Here is a 26,577-nt window from a genome sequence, read left to right as displayed (position 1 = left end):
TCAAGTCGATGTGAAAATATTATATATAACACACAACTGAAGTAAAAAAAGGGCGACAACATTGCAGATATTGCTCTAAATTGTTGCTATTGTATAAAATAAACTCTCTCTGACCATTCAATGACGGAAAAGCATCGAGTGGTCTACTCCAAAATGGCGCCGTGTCGCCTTTAGCAGGGACACAGCAGAACAAGAGGCGTTTTCCTTTTTTCTTCTTGACTCCTGCGTCTCTCTGTAAGCGAGTTAAGGCTGTGGTCTTCAGGGAAATGGCCGACTATGGAACCCGAGTGGAAACACAGAACGGCCGTTGCTAACATTGGGATAGTTCGGCCTCTAGCGTGCGCTGGCGGCTGTCCACCAGAGAGAGGCTTGGAACGCAGACAGGAAGTTTATAACAAACTAATATCCGGTGTTTAAGTTATGTCAAAGCAGGAGCTATCCCACTGCTGGCTTCAATGTCTTCTTCTTCTGGCTGAGGCTTGGGAACCCTGCATGTAGGTGAGTTGTGGCGCCCCCCATCTGCCATCTGTAGGTGGCATAGCCTGTGTGGAGGGCTGAGCTGGGCTCATGGCTGCCAGGAATATTAAATGTCCATTGTGTCAGGGGGATCCCCCTCCATGGGAGGATATCACATGGGGGGAGGGGACATCCATTTCATATAATATTCCTTGTTGTGGCTTTGATGTCCTGGGCCCTCATTGCGTCATTCTGTATTCCTGCTTTGGGGATCGATCTACCTTTCTCCCAGCTATAGGGGCCTATGGGTGACCTCTGGGTCGCGCTTCGCCCTCAGGTTCCATAGGTCGCTTTTTCGGGTTATTTGCATGATACCGAAACGCGTTGTCTGACCCTAGGTTCACACCTAAGCGTTCTCTGCAGCGGTTTTCAGAAACGCACAGCAGTCCATTTAACATGACTTCCTATGGAACAGGTTCTCATCTCCGCGTTTTCACCCGGTGCGGTTTTTGGAAAGGGGCGGGGACTTTGAACACAAAAGGTCTCATTTAGTTCTATAGACTTCAATGGAAACACTGTAGAAAAGCGTGTAGTGCATTTTTTTTGTTTTTTTTTCTAATCCACAACAACTTTAATTGTCAAGATAATAGAGAAAATGGAACAGAACTTCCAGAATCCACAATGAGATCATTGCGACAGCAGGATCACACTTAAATGGAACAACGCGGATACGCAGATCCCGTAATAAACAGAATAACAGAGATGGCAATCCAACAAAACAAAGACCGCAAGGATCCAAAACTTCCTTGACAATACCTTGCGTTTTCCTTTTTTTTTTATTCCAGAAACAGAAATGGGGGGGGGGAGGAACAAAGCCCAAAACATGCCTTCAAACAATAAAAAAAAAACATCCCACACATCAGCAACGACCATTGCGTTTTTTTTATGCATTTTTGTGTTTTAAATCTGCCTAGCAACAAGAAAAATTAAAAAAAAAAAAAACGCGTAAAAAAAAACACAATGCAGAAACGGGCCAAATGCAACCTGCATAGATGTGAACCTAGCCCTAAAGGGACACCTAAAAAAACCACTTTTTGGCATTCTGGCTTTTTTTTTCCTTCTTACTGGTCTAAATGCAGCACATTGTTTTTAATGGGCCTGTGCACTCAAATGCGTAAACCTCGTCACGTAAAAGAAAAGACAAAAATCTGCGTTGCCAGACAGCACACAAAATACGGGCGCACAACGTGACCCAAAAAAAGCTGGGAGGAGTTTTGTGTGCGCGCTCGCGAAATTACGTTCATTCACGGTACGACCCAGCCTTGTGTTTTTATATGGGGAGTTTTCTGCCAGGACTGGGGGGTGGGTAAATGAGGCCCTTCCAGCTGTTGTGGAACTACAAGTCCCATCATGCCTCACTGTCAGTCTTCCCATCATGCCTCTGGGGTTTATGTTTTTAAAGCGGTGTTCCACTCACCTGTCAAAAAATAAAGGTCAGCAGCTACAAAAACTGTAGCTGCTGACTTTGAAAAAACAGCTACTTACCTGTCCCGCGGTGTGTCCCCCCTGCAACCCATTTCACCGGCCGTCCTGTATTCAAGGAGGCCGGTATCTTCAGTGTGGGCCCCAGGGTGTGAAATCTTGTGGCTTCACAGCCGGGTGCCCACTGCGCATGCGCAAGTAGTACTGTGCTTCATGAATGGTCCTGTAGTCTTCTGGGACCTGTCACGTGTCCCAAAAGACTACAGGGAGGGAGGGAGGACACCTTCTGTTTCCGATCGCCTAGGCGATGGGACCGGAAGTAGAAGCAGGTACCTGTCAAATTCAGGTACCCACCCCCCAAAGGTGCCAATCCTTAATGGGGAGCAATCCTTAAAGCGGAACTTCCCCTTTTGGGTGGAGCTCCGCTTTATCGCTCAGTCTTACAGTGCATCGTGGGACGTGTACTTCAGCAACAGTTGGAGGGCTGCAGTTGCCCACCCCTGTGCCAGGGATCTGATGGTCGTACATCCATACTATGTGCAAGTACCCCAAGAGCGGAACTAAACCCTCCTCTCCTTTACAGCCAAGGAAGCTGCCATCGTAGTCTGATTTGCAGTTGCTGCACATGTGATCAGTTCTGACTCCATACATTGGATGGTTGGACAGTTTTTGGTTGTGAGCACAAGCAGCTGTGACAGTTTTCATTCCCGGCATGCTGGCAATGTAACTGATTTTTTAAACCATTAAATTGATGGGTTTATGCAGGCCATAGACGGGCCGAAAACCGGACTTTTTTAGAAAAAAAAAACAAAAATCGGTCGTTCAATAGGCCGACGTTACCACCAACGGTAATAAAAATCAGACGATTTTCATCCCGTCTACGGCTGGCATTTAATTACTTCTGTCCCTGCAGAGAGCTCCGCTATTATATTTGACATGAAAAAGTATTGCAGTTGTAACATTGTATCTATTTGTATCCATTTCGGATACAGATGTTTTTCTTCTTCTCTTTCTCCTGCTTCTTGCAGGTCCCTGCTCATGCGCAGATTTATCGGTAAAACGATCGGCCGATTTGCCCATCATTGCCGGGAAAGTCGGCCGATCTGCAAAATCGGCCGATTTTTTCCAACTTTACCGATAAAAAAAAATGTGCCAAAACCCCGAAAAACAGCCAACCAATTATTATTATTAATATTATTATACAGTATTTATAAAGCGCCAATAGTTTGCTCAGCGCTGTACATTACAATGGGGGACAGAACAATAGCAATACAATACAATGCAAAACACGAGGGGATCGAGGGCCCTGCTCTTTTGAGCTTACAATTTAGGAGGGAGGGGATGGTGGCATAGGAGGAGAAAGCTGTGGGGGATGGAGTGGTAGGAAGAGTGGAGGAGGTCGGCAAGTTAGCAGGGGGTGGGGTAGGCTTCCCTGAAGAGATGGGTTTTCAGGGTGCACCTAAAGGAGAGGAGAGTAGGTGATAATCTCATGGGTTCGGGCAGGGAGTTCCAGAGGATGGGTGACACCCTGGAGAAGTCCTGGAGGTGGGCATGGGAGAAGGAGACCAGGGAACTAGAGAGAAGGAGGTCTTGTGTAGAGCGGAGTGTGCGTGTTGGGCGGTACTTTGATATTAGGTCAGTGATGTAGTTCGGGGCAGTATGGTGGACAGCTTTGTACGTCAGTGTTAGGATTTTGAATTTGATCCGTTGCGCAATCGGAAGCCAGTGGAGGGATTGGCAGAGGGGGGTGGCGTAAACGGAGCGGTTGGAAAGGTGAATGAGTCTGGCAGCCGTACGCAGGATCGACTGAAGCAGGGATAGCCAGCGGCGAGGCAGGCCAGTGAGGAGGGAGTTGCAGTAATGTGCGTATTTTGGCGATGTTGCGGAGGTGGAGTCTGCATGAGTTTGTTAAAGATTGGACTTGGGGCTGGAAGGATAGGTTGGAGTCCAGAATGACACCAAGTACTCTGGCCTGCGGGGCGGGTTTGATGGTGGTGTTGTTGGACACGATGGAGAAGTCAATGGGGGGTGGAGTTCGGGCTGGGGGGAAGACAAGAAACTCGGTTTTGGAGAGGTTCAGTTTAAGGAAGTGGAGCGACATCCAGTCTGATATGTCGCTCAATTAACCCATTAACGGTGCGAAAATCTGCCAATTTTCGACCTGTCTATGGCCTGCATTAGTTCTGCTTTAAAGTGGAACTACACAATATACTACAAACCCATCAATATACACAATATACTACAAACCCATCAATGTAACCATCTTCCAAAACTGCTAAATTCAAGGCATGCCAGGAACGATAACGGTCACATCTGCTTGTGCTCACAACTGAACTGCCAAACCATCAAATGTCCGGTGCCATAACTGCTCACGTGTGCAGCACAAAGGCAACCCGCAAATCCACAGAGGACAAGATGGCCGCTTCCTTGGCTGAAAAGGAGAGGAGGGTTTAGTTCCTCTTTAAAAACAATGGGCTACGTTTAGATCTGTGAGAAAAAAAAAATGCCTAAAAATGTGGCTTGTGCAGGAGGCCTTCCTGTTTTAGTGACACGTCACAAATATCGTGAGCTTCTGACTTTTAAAAACAGGTCTGACCAGTGCCTGGAATCCAGAGCTGTCTTCCCACAACCCGTTCTGTCTACTGCTGCGGGTCCCTGGCATCGGCATTAAATACAGGAAACTGCTGTGGCTTCCAGAGGAATCATAGCTGGCTCCCCACTGAGGAGAGGGGGTGTTGTCATATCTTCTGCCTTCTCCTCCTTCGTTGTCCCGTCTTCTTCTCCGTTGCCACATCTTCTCCTGTTCCTCCGTTGTCACGTCTTCTCCTCCGTTGTCACGTCTTCTCCTCCGTTGTCACGTCTTTTCCTCCTCCTCCGTTTTCACGTCTTCTCCTCCTCCTCCGTTGTCACGTCTTCTCCTCCTCCTCCTCCGTTGTCACGTCTTCTCCTCCTCCTCCGTTTTCACGTCTTCTCCTCCTCCTCCGTTTTCACGTCTTCTCCTCCTCCTCCGTTTTCACGTCTTCTCCTCCTCCTCCGTTGTCACGTCTTCTCCTCCTCCTCCGTTGTCACGTCTTCTCCTCCTCCTCCGTTGTCACGTCTTCTCCTCCTCCTCCGTTGTCACGTCTTCTCCTCCTCCTCCGTTGTCACGTCTTCTCCTCCTCCTCCGTTGTCACGTCTTCTCCTCCTCCTCCGTTGTCACGTCTTCTCCTCCTCCTCCGTTGTCACGTCTTCTCCTCCACCTCCGTTGTCACGTCTTCTCCTCCTCCTCCGTTGTCACGTCTTCTCCTCCTCCTCCGTTGTCACGTCTTCTCCTCCTCCTCCGTTTTCACGTCTTCTCCTCCTCCTCCGTTTTCACGTCTTCTCCTCCTCCTCCGTTTTCACGTCTTCTCCTCCTCCTCCGTTGTCCCGTCTTCTCCTCCTCCTCCGTTGTCACGTCTTCTTCTCCGTTGTCACGTCTTCTTCTCCGTTGTCACGTCTTCTTCTCCGTTGTCACGTCTTCTCCTCCTCCTCCGTTGTCACGTCTTCTCCTCCTCCTCCGTTGTCAGGTCTTCTCCTCCTGCTCCGTTGTCAGGTCTTCTCCTCCTGCTCCGTTGTCAGGTCTTCTCCTCCTGCTCCGTTGTCAGGTCTTCTCCTCCTGCTCCGTTGTCAGGTCTTCTCCTCCTCCTCCGTTGTCAGGTCTTCTCCTCCTCCTCCGTTGTCAGGTCTTCTCCTCCATTGTCACGTCTTCTCCTCCGTTGTCACGTCTTCTCCTCCGTTGTCACGTCTTCTCCTCTGTTGTCACGTCTTCTCCTCTGTTGTCACGTCTTCTCCTCCGTTGTCACGTCTTGTCCTTTTCCTCCTCCGTTGTCACATCTTGTCCTCTTCCTCCTCCGTTGTCACGTCTTGTCCTTCCGCCTTCCCCTCTTCCGCTGTCACGGCTTATCGCCTTCTTCCCTCTTGTTATGTTCTCCTCTTGCACTATCATGTTCTTCATCTTTTTCTCTTCTACTATCTTCCATCTTCTGCTCTCTGACATATCTTCCAACCTCTCCTTTATAATTGTCGTACCTTTCTGCCTTCCCTTCTTCTTCAGTTAATACATCTTTTGTCCTCTCCTCTGTGGATTTCTTGGGTTTGAGTCCCTATTGACTGAAGTTGTTTTTTCTTTAAATATTTTCTTTATTATTAGTAACTGTTTGTATGTTTTAGATTGAATAGTTTTGAATACGTTGTTAGTTATGTACAAATCGGGCCTATTAGTATTGAATGCGTGTTCGAATGTAAGTTAGAAGAACTTCTAACCTAGGAATGTGAACATTTACTCTATGTACAGTGTATATAAAGAAAAAAATTTCTGCGCTAGGTGTACCCAAAATATTGGTTGCTGCATACTAATTTTATCATTTCCTTGAAATCAATAAATAGCCATCAAATTATATCAACACATAAAATGCATCAAATCTGCAAGCAACAAGTGTCTCTACCACAGACAAGCATGCTCCATCCCCTGACGATGGTCTCTGGTAACGAAAGACATTGGGTGGGGATTAATTGGTGAAGTCGTCACACCCGCCAACTGATGGAAGTGTGGTGTTTCTTGTTTATCTCTGTGGGTACAGAGACAAGCATGCTCCAATCCCCTGATGATGTTCTCTGGCAACAAAACACGTTGGGTGGGGATTATTTGGTGAAGTCACCACGCCTGCCGACTGCCAAAAGTGTGATGTTTTTGGCTTGTCTCTGTGGGTACAGAGGCAAGCATGCTCCAATCCCCTGATGATGTTCTCTGGCAACAAAACACGTTGGGTGGGGATTATTTGGTGAAGTCACCACACCCACCGACTGCCAGAAGTGTGGTGTTTCTTTTTTGTATTTGTTGGTACAGAGACAAGCATTCTCCAATCCTCTGATGATGTTCTCTGGTAACGAAACACATTGTGCAGGGCTTAATTTGTGACGTCATCACGCCCGTCGACTGCTAGAAGTGTGGTGTTTCTTGTTTGTCTCTGTACCTACATTTTATGTACCTGTCTGCTGCTAAATAAATGCAATTTTTATGGTGGTTTTACACTATATGGTTTACCGCTTGTGTTTAACATTTCAGAGGAATATTTGAATCCTATTATGGTAAGCTGGTGGTTCTCTGGTGCGTGTACGTGTGTATTGGCCCCCCCCCTAGAGATTATTGCATGCCAAAGTTGTCTGCCCTTCCAGTGATCTACTATACAAGTGCTTTATGATCTCTGTTTTAAACTAGAGATCATGGACATTTAGTAAGAGGTTGTTTAATTTGCGATGAAGGACACCTGATGAAAACACTTACCTGCTGATTTACTTCATATCTTGGATGGTTTGCATGGACATTTTTTTGGTACACAAATTTGTGTAATATTCAGAGTACAATCTGTATTATCACTGGCATGAGCACGTTTTTACTTATGACTTCACCAATGAATCCCCACCCAATGCATTTCGTTACCAGAGAACATCGTCAGGGGATTGGAGAGTGCTTGTGTCTGTACCCACAGAGACAAATAAGAAACACCGCACTTCCGGTATTCGACGGGCGTGATGACTTTACCGATTAATCCCCCAACAATGTTTCTTTACAGGAGGAGGATTGGAGCATGCTTGTCTCTGGTAGAGACACTTGTTGCTTGCTGATTTGATGCATTTTATGTGTTGATTATTTTTATCACTATTGATTTCGAGGAAGCGAATCTACCTACATATTCAGATAATCGATGTACAGGTCAACAAATGACACTGTGAAACTACATGATCACGACTTATGCAGGTGGAAAATATAAAGTGCAGGTAGGAAGGTTTACAATGCCTAGATGGGTGTAGTTCTAGTGGTTTTGCAAAACAAAATCCTCCCTATTTTGTCAGTTTTACAGCTACTAAAATAGATATTTTTTTTCTATAATAGCATAATAGTTTTATTAATTGTCAGTAGATGGTGTTTGCCCAATTTCATTGTGTTCAGTAGTCTTTCCATCTTAAACCTGCATTGGTTGTTTGTAGAAATTTTCTTGGAGTTGCTTCAAGCTGACCCTGCTTTGTGGATTCCCTGAGGATGGACAGCAACAGAGACCATGTGGCTAAGAAGATATTAAAGCTCACCCTAAAGATCATCCACCTGTTGACTGGAGAGGTGAGGAGGATTCTGGGAGGTCACATGACATCACTCTTATCTCTATTAATAAAACACAGACCTGACCGGAGAGGTGAGGAGGATTCTGGGAGGTCACATGACATCACTCTTATCTCTATTAATAAAACACAGACCTGACCGGAGAGGTGAGGAGGATTCTGGGAGGTCACATGACATCCCTCTTACCTTTATTAATAAAACACAGACCTGACCGGAGAGGTGAGGAAAATTATAGGAGTTCTATCTCTCTTATCTGAGCTATACCCATCATTCAATGACCAATTGTCTTCGCAATCCAAAAACTAATAGGAGTTTTGTACATATTAGACAGACGTACTGCCACAAGACAGAATGACCAGGCTGGAAGCAATCCAGCTGATACTAGCAACAAGTAGGTCCTTGGTGTGTCATCTAATTGTGCATACAGGCTCAGGATTCAAGCTGTCGCCTGATGGTATTTCTGCACTTTTGTATTGTTTGAGGACAATATGGTTTGTATTGATACAAAATGTTTAAATGGATCATGACCATATACAGTGTGACATGGATCTATTCCTCCTTATTTAGGACTATGGGCCTATTAACAAACCATGCGTTTGCAACACACCACATAACAAAAGCCAGATCCCCATCACAGAGCCTCCACCTCCCTCCCTGATTCCCGAGAGGAGCAACAACCAGAAAATCCTGGAAGTCACTAACAAGATCATTGAGCTGCTGACGGAAGAGGTGAGCGGTGCTGGGAATTCTGGGACATTCTCCAGTAACAGACAAGGGATGTGCCTAACTGGTGATTGTATCATTGTGTGTGTCAGGTTCCAATAAGGTGTCAGGATGTCACCATCCATTTCTCAGTGGAGGAGTGGGAGTATCTGGAGGGACACAAGGAACTCTTTGAGGATATCATGGTGGACGATTGGCAGATCCCTTCACCTTTTGGTAAGAATTAGGATTCTTCTTCTTCCTTCTTCTTCCTTCTTCTTCCTTCTTTCTTCTTCTTCCTCTTCTTTCTTCTTCCTTCTTCCTCTTCCTTCTTCCTCTTCTTTCTTCTTCTTCCTCTTCTTTCTTCTTCCTCCTTCTTTCTTCTTCCTCCTTCTTCTTTCTTCTTCCTTCTGCTTCTTCTTCCTTCTTTCTTCCTTCTTCTTCCATTTTCTTCTTTCTTCTTCCATTTTCTTCTTTCTTCTTCCATTTTCTTCTTTCTTCTTCTTTTTTTTTTTTTTAGAAAGTACTCACATGGATTAATAGGGTACATGTCTCCATTACCAAACATTCTCATTTTGAATATAAAGCTAAACGTTTTCTTACCACGAAAAACATGCTTCCAAGCTCCCTCATGTGATGTAAAGCTTGGATCAAATGGTCTCCAGCTACCAGGAACATTGTGGGTGGTATGTTGGCAAGAACCCAGCACCAGGTAGGTCTCCAAAATTGGGAATTGGTGCCAAAATAAGCAGGTAGTGACCCAACACACACTTATTGGTCCATAACCTTAATTTGACCCATAAGATGATCCAGGCATTTAATCTTTACATCATGTGACCACTAAGGCTAGGTTCACATCTGTGCGGGTGGTGCCGCTGCAGATCCGCACGAAAATCCGTGCAGCCGCACCACCTGCAAAGAGAAATGCGAACCTGCGGGTGCGTGTCATTCGTTCTAATAGGGAAAATGTCACCAGCACACTGAGGATCACCAATATGGGTCCAAAAGTTTTAATGAACGACCACATAGTTAAAGCAAGGCAACGTTTCAGAGTCTCGCAGGACCCCTTCATCAGGCATATGGTCACACGGGGTCCTGCGAGACTCTGAAACGTTGCCTTGCTGTAACTATGGGATTGTTTATTAAAACCTTTGGACCCATATTGGTGATCCTCGGTGTGCTGGTGACATTCTCCCTTGCCGATTCTGTTCGGTTCCAGCCGACGGTCGCTGCAGCACCCACTTATACACACCGCCATTTTTAATGCAGGAACGTCTGCGTTTGGATTGTACACTTTCATAAGTTCTAATGGCACGCCGCCCGCACTGGAAAATGCAACCGTACTGGGAACCAGGGTTCCTGTGTGGGCTGCGTTTTCGGAAGAAGTGCAGGAGCTTCTTCCCTGCGTGTCACGGAGCACGGGAGTCCATTCAAATGAATGCGCTCTTGTGCCCGCGCAAAGCATGGCCCGCACGGCCGCATATATGTGAACCAGGGCTAAAACTTAGCACCTGTCCCAACCCTAAGGGCTCGTTCACACTTGACTAATTTCTAACACTTGCCAAAAGCCCCTATAGCATTTGACAGGCGTTAGGGCTCGTTCACACTAGCTTTGTCAGCATGCGTCAGACAGGCATTTGGGAAGCATTTTTAACGCGTCTAAAATGCCTATGACAATTCTGCACATGGCAGCACACAGTGCTGTTCACAGGGAAGCGTCGTGACAAAATTGACGCCTCATGTCCAGTTAGGAGGCGTTGAAACCTCCCATTCAAGTCTATGGTGATGCTCCTCAAGTGCCTGGCAGGCATTTGCGGAGCGTTAATTCTATTAAACTTCATTATAGGCGTTTGTGGAGCGGTGTTAACGCTTTGCAAACGCCTCAAAAATGAGCATAGGGCGATTGGAGAGCGTTAAAAACGCTTTGCTAACGCCTGTCAAACGCTATAGAGGCATTTGGAAGGAGTTAGAAATAAAGTCAAGTGTGAACGTAGCCTTAGACAGGCGTTTGGGAAGCGTGTTTTAATGCTCCCCAAACCCCTTATGCGCATTTTTGAGGTGTTTGATAGGCGTTTGCCAAGCATTAAAACCGCACCACAAACGCCTATAATGAAGTTTAATGGTATTACCGCGGCGCAAACGCCTGCCAGGCGTTTGAAGAGCGTCACCATAGACTTGAATGGGAGGATTCAACGCCTCTTGACTGGACATGAGGAGTCAATTTTTCCGCAACGCTAACGCTTCAGTGTAAACAGCACAGTGTGCTGTCATGTGCAGAATTTTCATAGGTGTTTGAGAAGCGTTAAAAACGCTTCCCAAAGCCTGTCTGATGCCTGCTGACAAAGCTAGTGTGAACGTGTCCTAAAAATAACCTTTGAGGCTAGGTTCACATCTGTGCCACGTTCTTTTGTGCGGGCACAGCAGCTCATTCATAATTCCACGAAAAGAAAAGAAAAGAAAAAATAAATTACAGTGCCATTAAATGTATGTATGTATGTAAATGTGTATGGATTATTTCTGGGGTATATGGATGTAATTTAGTGTCACTTTACAGATACCAGTTTGGTTTTTTTGATACGGTGTGTACACGTCCAGATATGTAGCAACTCACATCTGAACTATTTATTTATTACAGGTACTTATACAGCGCCATCAATTTACACAGAGCTTTCCACATATATTGTACATTCACAACAGTCCCTTCCAGGGGCGGACTGCAAACTCATGGGGCCCCCGGGCAATAGGGGATCATGGGGCCCCTGTGTCCTTGCCCAAACTCAAAACAGCCTATGAAAAAGGTACCAGGGGCATCTCATGGGGCCCCCTACTGACCCCGGGCCCTCGGGCAGTGCCCGAGTTTCCAAATGGTCAGTCCGCCCCTGGTCCCTTCTCTCGAGGAGCTTGCAATCTAAGGTCCCTAACTCACATCCATACATACACATACCATGGCTGATTTAAACAGGAGCCACAGAGCCTACCAGCATGTCTTTGGAGTGTGGGAGGAAACCCACACAGGCACAGAGAGAACACGCAAACTCCAGGTCGGTAGTGCCGTGGTTGGGATTCGAACCAACAACCCTAGTGCTGCTATGTGAAAGTGCTAACCACTTGGCCACTGTGCTGCCTCTAAACTCTCTCTGGTTACCATTGTGGGTTTCCTTTAAAACTCTGCAACCTGTCAAAACTTTCCTGGTATACTTGCTACATCACTACCTTGAGGAGGCTTTTATTAAGCAGTGGACCCTTTCTTTCCTTTAAAACATTGACTGTTCTTGTTTCGGATATTCCATTATTTAATGATCTGGTTGATCAGCAACTGGAAACCTTTTCCAAGTCCATGTTCTCCCTGGCAGGACCTGTCCTGCAACCTGCAATTACTGTCATATCCATTTGTCAACCCCTGGAGGTATGGACCAAGGATATAAATAAGAAGCTTGAACGTGGTCTACAGATCACTTGGTTTGAAGCAATTAGCGCTCTTGCTACGTTACATAGTTAGTCTGGCTGAAAAAAGACAAAACTCCATCCAGTTAGAGAGGTTTATTGATATTGTATGTCTTATATCCGGAATGAGTCTCCTTTCTGTGCATATGAGAACACCTTTATTAAAGCTGTCACTGTAGGACAGTGTGCGTCTTTCTCAAAGTGGGTAAACGCTTGCTGACTTTTGCAATCTTCTGGACTGAAAGTATCTTGGATGCATGAGTACAGGAAGTGTTGTCCAGGAGCTGCAAGCTAAGAATCTTTTTTCCACCTCCTCCCTGCTTCATGTTGCCAATTCTTTCAGTGTCTCCAAAAAGACTACCTGACCTTTACGCTGCACTGGTGCAACTCTTCTACATGGAATCCACCAGGTCAAACATTGCTTCCTTCAATCTGAAAAACGTTCTTTTATGAACCTCATGGATATCTACTTGCATGCCACCATCCTTCCAACACGTCAGTACTAGTTCACTGGCTTTGGACTGCCCACTACATCCTTGAATATTCACCAAGGAACTAGCTCCGGTGCTGGCTTTGCAATGCTCACAATGCATGCCCATAGTGGGATACCTGGATGACCTTCTGCTGAGGGAACAGTAGGCATAGACTTTATCACTCAATGCCCAATATATTGTTCAGCCTCTACAGACATTTGGTTGGACCCTGAGCCTTCAGAAGTCAGCACAGGAACTGACATTTTGCTAGGTTCTCCCTATAGGTACTGCTTAGTCCAGGATTTTTCTTCTGCAACAAAAGCTCCTCTGACTCTTGCTCCCTTGTTTGGACTGTACAGTCCATTAGTCATCCAACTCTTTTGCATGAGAGTTCTGGGCTTGATGGTAGCTTTCTTCGAGGCAGTCTATATGCCCACTTTCGCTCCATCCATTTCTGCACAACATTCTGGTGGTGTGGGACAAGAAATCAGTCTCTGGATTCACCCATTCACCTGACATATAGGACAAGGTTGTCTCAGCCCTGGTGGATCACGGATCCAGCGTCAGAATTGGGTAAATCCTTTTTTTTTCCATCAGTCTGGAAGATTCTCCTGATGGATGGATGCCAGCCTGTCGGGCTGTGGAGGAGTCCTGGACACCCTTTTGGTCCAAGGACTTGGTTGCTGGTGTTAGCTTGTCCTCTGCTTGACATACTGAAGTTACAAGGGATTCGGTTATCTCTTCAGCACTAAACTTCTCAACTTACCCTGATTCAGTTGGGTGATGTTGCATCTGTGACAAAGATCAGCCACCAGAGAGGAACCAGAAGTTTCACATCTCAAAGAAAAGCCAGCCAGATTCTAGTTTAGGTAGAACTTTCCAGCCATCATGCACATTTCAGGTGTACAATATTGGCAAACGGACTTCCTCAGTCAAGGGGTGGACCCAGGAGAATGGTCTCTTCACCCCAGTTTGTTTTTGCAAGATCTGTCACCTGTGGGGAACATGGGACATGGACCTCCTGGCTTCCAGATTCATTAACAAACTGAGCAAGTTTGTCTTCAGGAATAGGGAACCTCTAGCCATAACAGTGGATGCTCTGGTGACCAGTTCAACATTTACATTTCTGAATCTCATTCTTTACTCCACAAGTCGATTTGGAGGGTACTGCGATAATACTCATTGCACTGAACTGGCCCAGGTGGATGTGGTACTCAGTGAACAAAAATGGCAACCACCCCAATTTTACAACTAGATTCTAAAGTATGTTGTACATGAAATGTCTTTGAAATAAGTGAATAAAGCAAAATATACTATGTTTCCCAGAACAGTTACCAACTGGCCAGCAAAAAAAAAAAAAAATTACACTAAGAGTTTGTTTTACAAACAAAGGTTTTAGTTGCCGAACATTTGCAAATATCTGTGGAAGCTGCACTCATCGTGACCCCTTTGTATAGTGCAGTCCTAACCAGTGTATGTGGTATATGGACCTCATCAGACTCCTGGCAAACACTCTGTGGGTTCTTCCAGAGTGCCTCACTCTTTTGCCCCAAGGACCAATTAACCTCCCTGCCTTTACTGGCATGGCTGTTGAAGCTTGGTTTCTAAGTAACAGGGGTGTATCTGATTCAGTTATGTCTACGCTTCTAAACGCACCTCTCACTAAGTCTACCTTCACACTTGGAAAGCGTGCTTCACATGGTGCAAGACCATTCAATTCCATCCCAAGAAATACTCGCTGGAACACATCATGACCTCTTTCCGATCCAGTCTGGATCATCATTTGTCCTTGAGTAATATTAAGGCCATATCTTGGCTCTAGTTATCCTTTTTTTCAAAGACTGCTTGCCACTCATTCCTTGGTGGAAGCCTTTGTACAAGGTGCTACTCACATAATTTCGCTATCATTTATAGAGGGGGCCAACAGCTTTACCACCACCCAAATCCGTTCCATCAGAAAACCCAATGGCTGAAAAAATTTTGACACAGTGTGTTTTAAAATCTCCTTCTACCAGCTGCCATTTATAAATGGCACTGGTGGACAAGTGGTTAGACTATGATTTAAATAATATACAGCATACATACACTATATGGCTAAAACTTGGAATCCTGTCCATCACACCTACTTTATGGCAAAAATTATGTTGACACCCCTCTAAATGTTTATAGGATGACTGTGCCCCTTTTGCACAAAACCAGATGATGAGAAACAAAACATGGTTTGGTGTGAAGGGACTTGATTGGTTTGCACTGTGTCCCGACCTCAACCTCACTGAGAACCATTGGGATGAATCCGAATGCAGATTGTGAGTCAGGTCTTCTCATTCAGTATCCGCATCTGATCTCCTGAATGCTCTTTTGTCTGAATGGGCATAAAGTCCCATAGACATACTCCAAAATCTTGGGAAACCTTCCCAGAAGAGTGGAAGAAAGCTACAAGGGGAGCCAATACCATAATAATTCTTACGGTTTTCAAATGGGATGTCCAATAAATATGTAGAAGTCCTTTTGGACAGGTGTCCACAAGAGTGTGTGTGTGTATGTATGTATGTGTGTATGTGTGTGTGTGTATATATATGTGTGTGTGTATGTATGTATATATATATATATATATATTTATATTATATTTTTTTAGATTTCTGTTCTGTTGGCAAGGCAGTTACACCATTTGTTTTTCCCACAGGGGAATCAATTACCTGCAGTACACCAGAAAGAAGTCCCAGCCCTGTTAATGCACAAAATCATTTAGAGAACGTCGTCGATGTATCACGGCAACATGAAGAGGCAAATGGCAGTATTACCCGGGATCCTAAAGACAAAGATGACCAGGGGTCTATAAATGAAGATTACGGTGTCTTGAAGGATTGTAGACCGAAAACAGATGACCAGCCAAACGGTTTAAAGCAGGACGTTGGCCATATCTATAAAGATTCTAGACAGGAAGTTAGCAACCCCCCAAACGAAGACAAACAGGAAGTTGACCAAATCCAAAAAGACTGTAGACAAGAAATTGACCTAATCCGAAAAATTTGTAGGCAAGAAGTTGAGACGATCTTAAAGGATTGTAAGCGGGAAATCGAACGCATCCAAAAGGACAGCAGACAAGACATGAACTTAATCCCTAGAGATTGTAAACAGGAAGCTGGCCACCTGTTAAAGGATGACAGGGAGGACGTTGAGTGCATTATTAAAGACTGTAAACAGGAAGTTGTTAGCACCGCCAAGGATTGCAGACAGGAGAATGAACATTCCTCAGGGGATTATAAATTGGAAGCGGACACCATCCTAAAGGACTGTAAACGGGAAGTTGAGCAGATTCCAAAGGACTGTAGACGGGAAGTTAACTCCACGCCAAAGGCCAACAAACGGGAAGCTGAGCGTAACTTGAAGGACTGCAGATGGAACGCTGGCCACGTCCGGAAAGACTGGGAGCAGGAAGATGATGACGTCCAGCAGTGTTATGAGGTAGAATCATCCAAGAGATAGATTATTGTAAGGATTGCATTTCCATATGTTTTATTGTTTCGGCTTTTTTTTCCCCATATAGGAAGAGCAACTGAAAGAAGTGAAAATTGAGATCTTATCAGATGATGAGTGGGATGATGAAGAATGGGATGACACATATAAAGAAGGAGACAGTCCTATATATATTAACACAGGTGGAAAAAATGAATAGTTTATTACCTGGATGCCCACATTTTGTAGATAAACATTTTCAGGCGTGGTTCCCCATGCTAAGGGAACATTAAGGTCCTTCTAAAAGCTATATTTTTTTCCTCTTAATTAATAGGTACCCACCCACCATGCAAACTACATTTTCTGCAGTTATTAACCACTTGACCTCCAGAAGGTTTTACCATGACCAGGTCATTTTTTGCAATTCATCACTGTGCTACTTTAAAGTGTTACTAAACCCAGAACAGTAAAATCAGTAAAATGCAGTAAAGCATGCCTGTTGCACACTGTGGAACCTAAAGGATTAATCCTCTGCATTATGTGAAAAGGCTGTTTGGTCCTGTCTTTTCTGATTCTCCCCTTCTTTTACTGTCCCCAATCCATGTGCTGATAGTATAAAGCTCTAGGAGTCACTCTGCACATGCTGAGTTTAGTGTGTATGGCTAGAGAGGTTTTTTTTTTCCTTCTTTGGAAGGGTACACGTGATCAGCACAGGGCCAATCAGTGCTGCCCAGACAGAGGGTCAGGGGTCATGCAGCCTCATATTACAGTCAGAGGAGAATAAAAACTCTTCCTACAAGCTTTAACCAGTGCTCAGCTAGACACTGATAGAAGTCACAAGACTGCTATATACTGCTGATGAGAAAAGGTATCTAGCAGTTTATATTTCCTAACATACTGTGTACTGTGGGAGACCAGATATAGTGAATGCAGGGTCCGGGGAGACTGGATATACTGTAGTGAATACAGGGTCCGGGGAGAGCGGATATAGTGAATGCGGGGTCCGGGGAGAGCCGATATAGTGAATGCGGGGTCCGGGGACAGCGGATATAGTGAATGCGGGGTCCGGGGACAGCGGATATAGTGAATGCGGGGTCCGGGGAGAGTGGATATAGTGAATGCGGGGTCCGGGGAGAGCGGATATAGTGAATGCGGGGTCCGGGGAGAGCGGATATAGTGAATGCGGGGTCCGGGGAGAGCGGATATAGTGAATGCGGGGTCCGGAGAGAGCGGATCTAGTGAATGTGGGGTCCGGGGAGAGCGGATCTAGTGAATGCGGGGTCCGGGGAGAGCGGATCTAGTGAATGCGGGGTCCGGGGAGAGCGGATGTAGTGAATGCGGGGTCCGGGGAGAGCGGATGTAGTGAATGCGGGGTCCGGGGAGAGCGGATATAGTGAATGCAGAGTCTGGGGAGACCGGTTATAGTGAATGCAGGGTCCTGGGTTTAGTAACACTTTAACCCCTTTTTTCAATACAGCGCTGCGATACTTTAACTGACAATTGCGCGGTCATGCAGCGCTGCACTCAAATGAAATTTATGTCCTTTTTTTCCAACAAATAGAGATTTCTTTTGGTGGCATTTGAATGCCTCTGTAGTTTTGTGTTTTTGTTTGGTTTTTTTTTGCGCTATAAAAAAAAAAAAGATCGCTAATTTTAAAAAATGTTAAAAATCAAATTTCAGTGTAAATTTAGGCCAAAATGTATTCTGTATGTATTTGCTGAAAAAAAAAAACAAATTCCCAATACGTGTAAATTAATTGGTTTACGTGAAGGTTATAGCATCTACAAATGGTATATATACTGGAATATTATTATTATTTTTTTAATACTAGTGATGGCAGTGATCAGTGACTTATAGCGGGACTGCGGCTGGCATTCTGACACGGTGGGGCTGACTAACTGTCACTGACATCCCCAGTGACACTAATACAGTGATCAGTGCTAACAAAAAGCACTGACGCTGTACTAATGACACTGGGCAGGAAGGGGTTAACATCTGGGGCGATTAAAGGGTTAACTGTGTGCTGTGTGTGTTTTTACTAGGGAGACATGCTGATATGCAGGGCCATACAAAGCAGTGTGCAGGAGCTGACAGGAGAGAGATCTGTATCGTTTACATACAGGTCTCTCCCCTGTCCGTGATACACTGTAATCGCCGGGTGCTGGTGTGGAATCACCGGCCAGGACCCGGTGATTGACAGCCGAGGTCTCCTATCTGGAAATTCAAAATCACTTCTATATACGTGATGTTGCGCACCCCTGCCGCCCTGGACCAGTATTTCTGCTATAGGGCGGTGTGAAAGCGCTTAATTGCTCAGTCATGCAACAATGTACCCAAATTAATTTATCAATTGTTTTTTCTCACAAATAGAACTTTCTTTTGGTGGTATTTAATTACCACTTGGTTTTTAATACTTTGCTGTAGAAACTAAAAAATATCGAATCATTTGAAAAAAAAACACACTTTTCTTAGTTTGTTAGAAAAAGTTGCAAATATTTTTTATAAAAATAGGCCCAAATGACCCCTTTTTGGAAAGTAAACAGTCTGAGGTATTAAGTAAGAGGCATGGAGTGTTTTTTTGAAGTTGTAATTTTTTGTCACTATTTTTTGGAAAATGAAGTAATTAAATACATTTTTTTTTCTACATACTGTCATCAGTGCAGTACAGCATCATCAAATGACTGGTGTGGCATTGATCAGGGTTACAGACTGTGACTATGTTATACGTAAATAAAATGTATTAATTTTTGGGGTTTTTTTAACCACCTCCCATCCAGCCGTTGTATATAAACGGCCAGACGGTGGCAGTGCAGGGTCGGGTGGTCATTTAAAAACGACCTCCCCGCACCCTACTTGTTCGTGCAGCACTGCGATCCGATGCCAGCTGTGTCTTCCGGAACATTCGTCGGACGGGACCTCTGTACGAGGTCCCGATCATGTGATCACTGATTGGCCAATCAGTGATCACATGCAAAGTAGTAAGCAAGATGTCACTTGTGACATCATTGCTTACTACGTGTGAAATCTGTGAATGATCACAGAGGTCACATGGTTCAAGGCTATTTTTTTTTTGTTACATACTTTCATCAGAGTAGCTCAGTATTACCATAGTAACACTGTACTACTTGGGGGGTGATTGGGGATTTTTTTTTTACACTGTTATTGCTTATAACAGTGAACTTCTCTGTTATAAGCAATAGTTTTAGCTGTCATGAATAAGTTTCAATTCATGACAACTTAGTTACTGTTGACATGCTGTGATTGGCTACAGCTAATCACATTGTACAGGTAGCCATGTACTATGTGACAGCTGTGGGCCAATCACAGCATCACAACAGTAATCAAGCCGTCATAAATGGAAACCCATTCATGACAGTTTGCTTACATAAATATCGTGTGATCGCTATGATTGGTCATAGTGATCACATGGTGTTTGCTTACATAAATATCGTGTGATCGCTATGATTGGTCATAGTGATCACATGATACCCCAGCTGCCCCAGGTACCGAGCGCTGTGATCTGCTGTGTCCACGTACCAGTACGTCGTCCAGCCCGGCTGTTCCGCCCCCCTGCAGCAAAACTATTGTGGGCGTGCAGCAAGTGGTTAAAGCTTGTTATGTGGATGACATACCTGTCACTTGAGATTACTGCCAGTCAAGGTGAGAGGGGCTGGACAGTGCTTCTGAATGAACTACATTTTCATGGGCAGTGCCTCATCCAATCAGTGAGTGGGGGGGGGGGGTGGAGATAGGTATGGCAACCACTGATTGACAAGCTGCAGACTTGGCAATCAGTGGTGACAATGCTAATAGGTCCAGCAGCATCACGCTGCGACAGATCCCGCTGCTGTGGGCTCATGTACAGTGGCTGCAAGGGTGACAACAAGGAGATCAGTTTAGGATGCATCCTATTAAATACATTACTCCTCAGTCACATGTTTGCATTCTTCCCACAGATGGATCCAGTGGTGGAAATACACCAGAGAAATGTTCCTCAAATCCCTATCTTGATTGCAGAGAGGACGAATATGACTCATCCCAGGATTATCAGGTACAGTCATTAAAGTATATCAAATATATATGTGTGTGTGATTATATATATATATATATATATTTGTTTTGTTTTTTTGTTCAATGTAACCCCTCGTCCAAACTGGACACTTTAACCCCCTTCCTGCCCAGGGCCAATTTTGAGCTTTCAGCGTTGTCACACTTTTTAAATGACAATTGCGCTGTCATGCAACACTGCACCCATATGAAATGTTTATAATTTTTTTGCAAACAAATAGAACTTTCTTTTGTTGGTGTGTACTCACCGCTGGGTGTTTTATTTTTTGCGCTACAAAAAAATTTAGAAAAAAAAAGTTTTTTTTCTTTTGTTTCTATTATAAAATTTAGCAAACAGGTAATCTTTCTCCTTCACTGATGTGCGTTGATGAGGCAGCACTGATGAGGTGGTACGGATAGGCAGCACTGACGGGCACAGATAGGCGGCACTGACAAGGTGGCAGGGATAGGCGGCACTGATGGGGTGGCACTGATGGGCACTGTTGGGTGGCACTGACTGGTGGCACTGATGGGCACAGGTGGGGGTGGCACGGATGGGCACAGGTAGGTGGCACTGCTGGGCACAGATGGGTGGCACTACTGGGCACTGATCATCAGTGCCCTGATGATCAGTGCCGATCCATCCTCTGACAATTTCCGCTTATTGTCAGTACTATCCTCATGCTGAGACAACGTGAGGAAAGTGCAGCCGATAACTGGCAACTGCATTTACCGGTGATTTGCTGTGCCACTGGACATGGCTGATCACATGGTAAAAGGCCTCTGTGATTGGCCTTTTTACCACATCACGTGATTAGCTGTGTCTGTAGGACACGGAGATCACGGGGGGCGCGCGGGACGGCACGTTCTGGGAGGACGTCATATGACGCCCTCCCAGAACTGGCTGGCTGCGGTGAAGCCGTCATTCGGCTATCTGCAGTGGGCAAGTGGTTAAGAGATGTCCCTTCACTTCCTGTCCTGTAGTCACACCAGAAGTTGGTAGATATCCCACCAAATTGAGGGAAATCCTGTCTTAGTTGTCATGAGAACAAGTGTCCCCACTGGAAGAGTTTGCCTCTTTTCCCGTCATGATGACAACCCAAAATGTTGGATTTATTTCTCACTTTTAGCCACGTTTACAACGGTTAGCAGGACAAGTGAAGGCCAACATTAAAAAAAAAAAAAGAGAATGCATGTGTCAGTCCTGCTTGCATATGTGAACAGCAAGCGCACCACATATGTTGCTGCAAATTTCACAGTGAGAGGAATAATTTTAGCACCAAATCTCCAGTGTGACTCTAAGCTGGTAACCTGTAACGGCTTTTAAAGCAACGCCTATGGAGATTTTTAGATACTGAAGTATGCCGCAATTCCATGCTTAACAGTGAATACATAACACCCTAATAAACAGATCACACATAACAGCGGGAGGCCCCGGCATCAGGTTGTCATGAGTGGATTATAATCTTCTGCTTTGAGTCTCTGAGTCTAGGAGGGGGTTGAAGCAGTCAATGTTGGTTTGGGCACAGAGACCCCAAATCTGTATCTGTGTCCTCCAGATCTCAGAATCTGTGTGTTTTAGGGAGACATGGACTTGAATCCAAAGTAAAACTACTCCAAAGTTCCCCCCAGGCACACACCTCCCAAAGAATAGAGCCCCCTCAAACGCCAGGGCCCATAGTCAGGCAAGAGGCTAGCCTGCAGTCCCCTCCAGAAGCCCCTGTCCTGGATGGTTCTGTCACAGTGGGGTATTATTTTGTGTTTTGGTGCATTAAAATTTATTAAAGTACATTGTAAAAAAAACAAACAAAGCATTTGAAAAACCGCTGTGAAAATACTACAATCACCGGCCACTTTATTAGGTACACCTTGCTACTGCCAAGAAAATCTCTCTCACACCATTACACCACCACCACCAGCCTGAACCATTGATACAAGGCAGGATGGATCCACCACACCATTACACCACCACCACCACCACCACCACCAGCCTGAACCATTGATACAAGGCAGGATGGATCCACCACACCATTACACCACCACCACCAGCCTGAACCATGGATACAAGGCAGGATGGATCCACCACACCATGACACCACCACCACCAGCCTGAACCATTGATACAAGGCAGGATGGATCCACCACACCATTACACCACCACCACCACCACCCTGAACCATTGATACAAGGCAGGATGGATCCACCACACCATTACACCACCACCACCAGCCTGAACCATGGATACAAGGCAGGATGGATCCACCACACCATTACACCACCACCACCAGCCTGAACCATTGATACAAGGCAGGATGGATCCACCACACCATGACACCACCAGCCTGAACCATTGATACAAGGCAGGATGGATCCATGCTTCCATGTTGTTTACACCAAATTCTGACCCTACCATCTAAATGTCACAGCAACAGTCTGCCCATTCTCCTCTGACATCCACAAGGCATTTTCATCCACACACTCGTCAGTGGATATTTTCTCTTTTTGGACCATTCTCTGTAAACCCTAGAGATGGTTGTGCATGAAAATCTCAGTAGATCAGCAGTTTTTGAAATACTCAGACCAGCCTTTCTGGCACCAACAACTATGTCACGTTCAAAGTCACCTAAATCCCCTTTCTTCCCATTTCTGATGCTCAGTTTGAACATCAGCAAGTTGTCTTCCCCACGTCTAGATGCCTAAATGCATTGATTTGCTGCCATGTGATTGGCTGATTAGCAATTTGTGTTACCAAGCAATTGAACAGGTGTACCAAAAAAAGTGGCTGGTGAGCGTATGTATATAGCATTAAAAGAGGACACTAAATATTCACCCAAACTGTGAAGCATGGTGGAGGAAGCTTCATAGATTTGGTGCCTCACAACATTGAATTGTTGAGGGTCCAATGAAAGTTTGTTTCGTCTTCTGCAGAGGATCTAAAACTCAGAATAAGGTTTTCTATGCAGTAACAGTGATTCAAAACACAGAAAGAAATCAAGGAAGATGTAAACCCTAAAGCACCTTGTTTCACGAACAATTGATGCAGTTTATTTTCCCATGATGGACTGTTTTGGTTTTTTTTTACTTCTTTCCCATCCTATTTTTTTGCATCTCGTTACTGCCAGTCCTATCCAGTCTTTTTCAGCCACTTCCGGTTTACATGCACTGGATTCAGTGTCGGCAACCCATCACTGCTCAGGACCAGTTCAATGGTAGTGACGATGGCGGACCATGCCTATGCAAGGTGGCCGCTTGTAGTCTAGATCAGAGACACATGTGACGGGATAACAGGCCGGGACCACATTGTCACCCTTGAAACAGGAAGTGCCCGAACATGAGTGTATGTGACCTAAAAATATGCAACACCCACCATTTTATTCTCTAGGGCCTCTGCTTGAAAAAATAAATAAATAAATATATATAAATGTTTGGGGTTCTAAGTGGATTTCTAGCAAAAAAATTGTTTTTTTTTTTGTCCGGACTAGAAGTGGTTAATGCAGAAAAAGCACTTATTTTTCCGTTTCCACATGACTCTTCAGGTTTCCCCATTCTCCTGTGGTCACCTCTGCTAAATACCTGGAATACCAGGAATGGGAAGGGAAGGGGTCACATGACCTTCTATCATGATACAGGGGGTTGATTTACTATAACTGGAGAGTGCAAAATCTGGTGAAGCTCTGCATAGAAACCAATCGGCTTCCAGGTTTTTTTTTATTTGCCAAGCCTAATTGAACAAGCTATAGTTAGAAGCTGATTGGCTACCAGGCACAACTACACCAGATTTTACACTCCATTTTTATTAAATCGACCCCACAGCGTCACATGACTTAGGGGGTGATGTCATCGTACCCTATGAGCTCCACCTCGGGCTATTTTGGTGGCAGCCGTCCTGGAGTGGCCTGTTTTGTAAATCCTATCTTGTTTTACAATCCATGTTTTTTTTTTTTTTTTGTTCCCCTTCTCTAAGCGCCATGTTCGGCCTCAGGAAAAAGCAAGCTCTTCGCTAAGCAAAAGCAACTCTCAGATTTTACCAAAAAGTCAGCCCGATAATGGAACCACTTCCGCTACATCACTGAACAACATCGGCATGGTGAGAAGATGCTCTATGGCGCAGAGGACTTTCCCTCCCGGTCAGATGGAATTATTGACTCATTTTGGAATTCCACCTGCTCAGGAACATACCCAAATGCTGCAACAACACCAACAGCAGCAGCAAAAAAATATCAACACTGCCCGAAAAACTACCTCAGACATTCAGACACTCCAGAATTTTTTGAGTGAAATGAACGAAAATCGCAAAATCGAAGAAATACCTCATACCGAGCTTGACACACTGCTCTCAAAATTCCTTCTCGTGGTGAAAAGGAAGGATGGCAACGAGTACGAGCCGCACACCCTCCGCTGCATGGTGGGGAGCATCGATCGGTACCTAAAAGAACATAGCTATATGCATACAATCGTGTACGGGAACAGCAAGGACTTCCCGTTGACCAAGCAGTCTCTCAATGCCAAAATAAAATTTTTGAAAAAGATAGCAGAGAGCAATCCGCCGATCAGACAGGAGGCTTTGACGGATGACGACATTGAAAACCTCTACAAGAGTGGTACGCTGTCGATGGACAACCCAACGAGCTTGCTGAACTTGGTGTTTTTCAACAACGGAATTCATTTTGCCCTTCGGACGAAAGAACAGTACAACCTGCAATGGGGCGACATCAAGCTGAAAATGGACCCGAGAGGGAACCAGTATTTGGAGTACACCGATCGCCAGATGGAGACGGTGGAAAATCGCAAAAATGTTCGACAAGTAAAGCCAAGGATGTACGCCACCCCACATGCACCGGACAGAGATCCAGTGACCGCCTATCTAAAATACAGGAGCTTTAGGCCTGGCGCCATGATGGCACCAGATGCCCCTTTTTATTTGGCGCCCAACGTCAACTATAACCCTGCCTTCTCGGAGTGGTTCCGTTCCACCAAAATAGGAATCCAAAAAATTCGAGCGATGATGACGACGATGAAAATCCGGGCATCTCTTCCAGAATCGAAAAAGAAAGTAGGGTATATTACCAAAAAGAGATTGGTAGAAAGACTTCCTCAACACCTTTTGACGGCCCCCTCAATGGCGCAAGCCATGCCGAACAACATGCGCAGCAGCATCAACCATTCGATCACCACCGAGGTAGCGCAGCATAAAATGCCCGCCATTATTAATAACATCCCGACATCAATGGCAAGCCAGTCCCAAGACAAGATGTTGATGTCTGCTAGCAGTTACCACCCACGACCTTCGACAAGCAGATATGGGGAGCCACCTGTCCATAAAAGGAGCTTCATGGATCCCGACTTGATTCAGCATCACAATGCGGTCATGCAGCGTAATTCGGCACTCTTTCTCAACAGCTACACTCAACTCATACCAGAGGAACCAGCAAAGAAGCGCAAAACAGTCCCTTATGACTAAGTCGGAGTAGCGTGACATCGCAACGGTGTGCTCCAGCTGCCTTCTCTAGCAACTTTTCCATAAGTTGCACCCTGGACTTCCGCCTATGTTCTCTATTTTTTATCATATTCATGATTTATGATTTTCTTAACTTTCACCTCAAACTCTATTTATTCAACTTTTTAAGTCATATAGTGTCTTATTTAAATGAAGCTGACTTGTTTCTACAAAAAAAAAGGGTTCTGGTATTTTTCTTTCTGTATAATAATTAAAGGCAAAGGCTGCTCATATGTTTCACATCTGAAGATGATCTAACCACCAAACCATCTTTTCTTTAATGTCTAAACACAAACACAGAGGGGGACATTTACTAAAATTGGAGGGTGCAAAATCTGGTGAAGCTCTGCATAGAAACTAATCAGCTTCCTGTTTTTTTGTTTGTTTTTTTTTTGTATTTGTTTTTTTTTTTGTTTTTTTTTTGTTTTTTTTTTGGTCAAAGCTTAATTGAACAAGCTGAAATTAGAGGCTGATTGGCTACCATGTGCAAGGGCCCCTTGATATGTGCAGCCCTCAGGCCTCATCCGTCTGTAGTGGGAACACTTTTTAGGGTAATAGCATTGATCTTTACTGACCTCATGTAACATTCTCAGTTTCGTATCGTCTTCTGCATAGTGGTGCACCGAAATGAAAATTCCAGTGCAGAAACTGAAAACTCAAGGATGCACTTGGCCAAAAATTTAAACCCAACAGTTTTGTAATTTAAAATATTATTTAATTAATCTGGCTGGCATTTCAGCGATTTTACATTGAAGTCAATAGGCACTGTTTTTGTTTATGGGACACAATTTTTGCATTGAAGTCCATGGGACACAATTTTTGCATTACAGTCTACGGGATGCAATTTTTAATTAAAGTCACAGTGGGGGGGGCAGCTCTGCAT

At 44.8% G+C, this 26,577-nt stretch overlaps 1 protein-coding gene across 1 annotated transcript; it reads left to right on the top strand.

Annotated features, from left to right (window-relative positions):
* The first annotated feature begins 349 nt into the window (after positions 1–349).
* Positions 350–25,960, top strand: LOC149466190 (uncharacterized). Its single transcript, XM_089672740.1, has 8 exons — positions 350–498; positions 7,945–8,074; positions 8,642–8,803; positions 8,890–9,013; positions 15,377–16,158; positions 16,241–16,352; positions 20,107–20,201; positions 24,162–25,960. The coding sequence occupies exons 2-8, from the start codon at positions 7,997–7,999 to the stop codon at positions 25,656–25,658; spliced, it is 2,850 nt and encodes a 949-aa protein (XP_089528866.1). The 5' UTR covers positions 350–498; positions 7,945–7,996; the 3' UTR covers positions 25,659–25,960.
* The last annotated feature ends 617 nt before the right edge of the window (positions 25,961–26,577 follow it).

Source organism: Staurois parvus, unplaced genomic scaffold (genome assembly GCF_062004578.1).
Source record: "Staurois parvus isolate SC_StPar_1 unplaced genomic scaffold, SC_StPar_1.0 ptg000132l, whole genome shotgun sequence".
Lineage (NCBI taxonomy): Eukaryota > Metazoa > Chordata > Amphibia > Anura > Ranidae > Staurois > Staurois parvus.
This window is presented reverse-complemented; position numbering and strand designations above follow the sequence as displayed.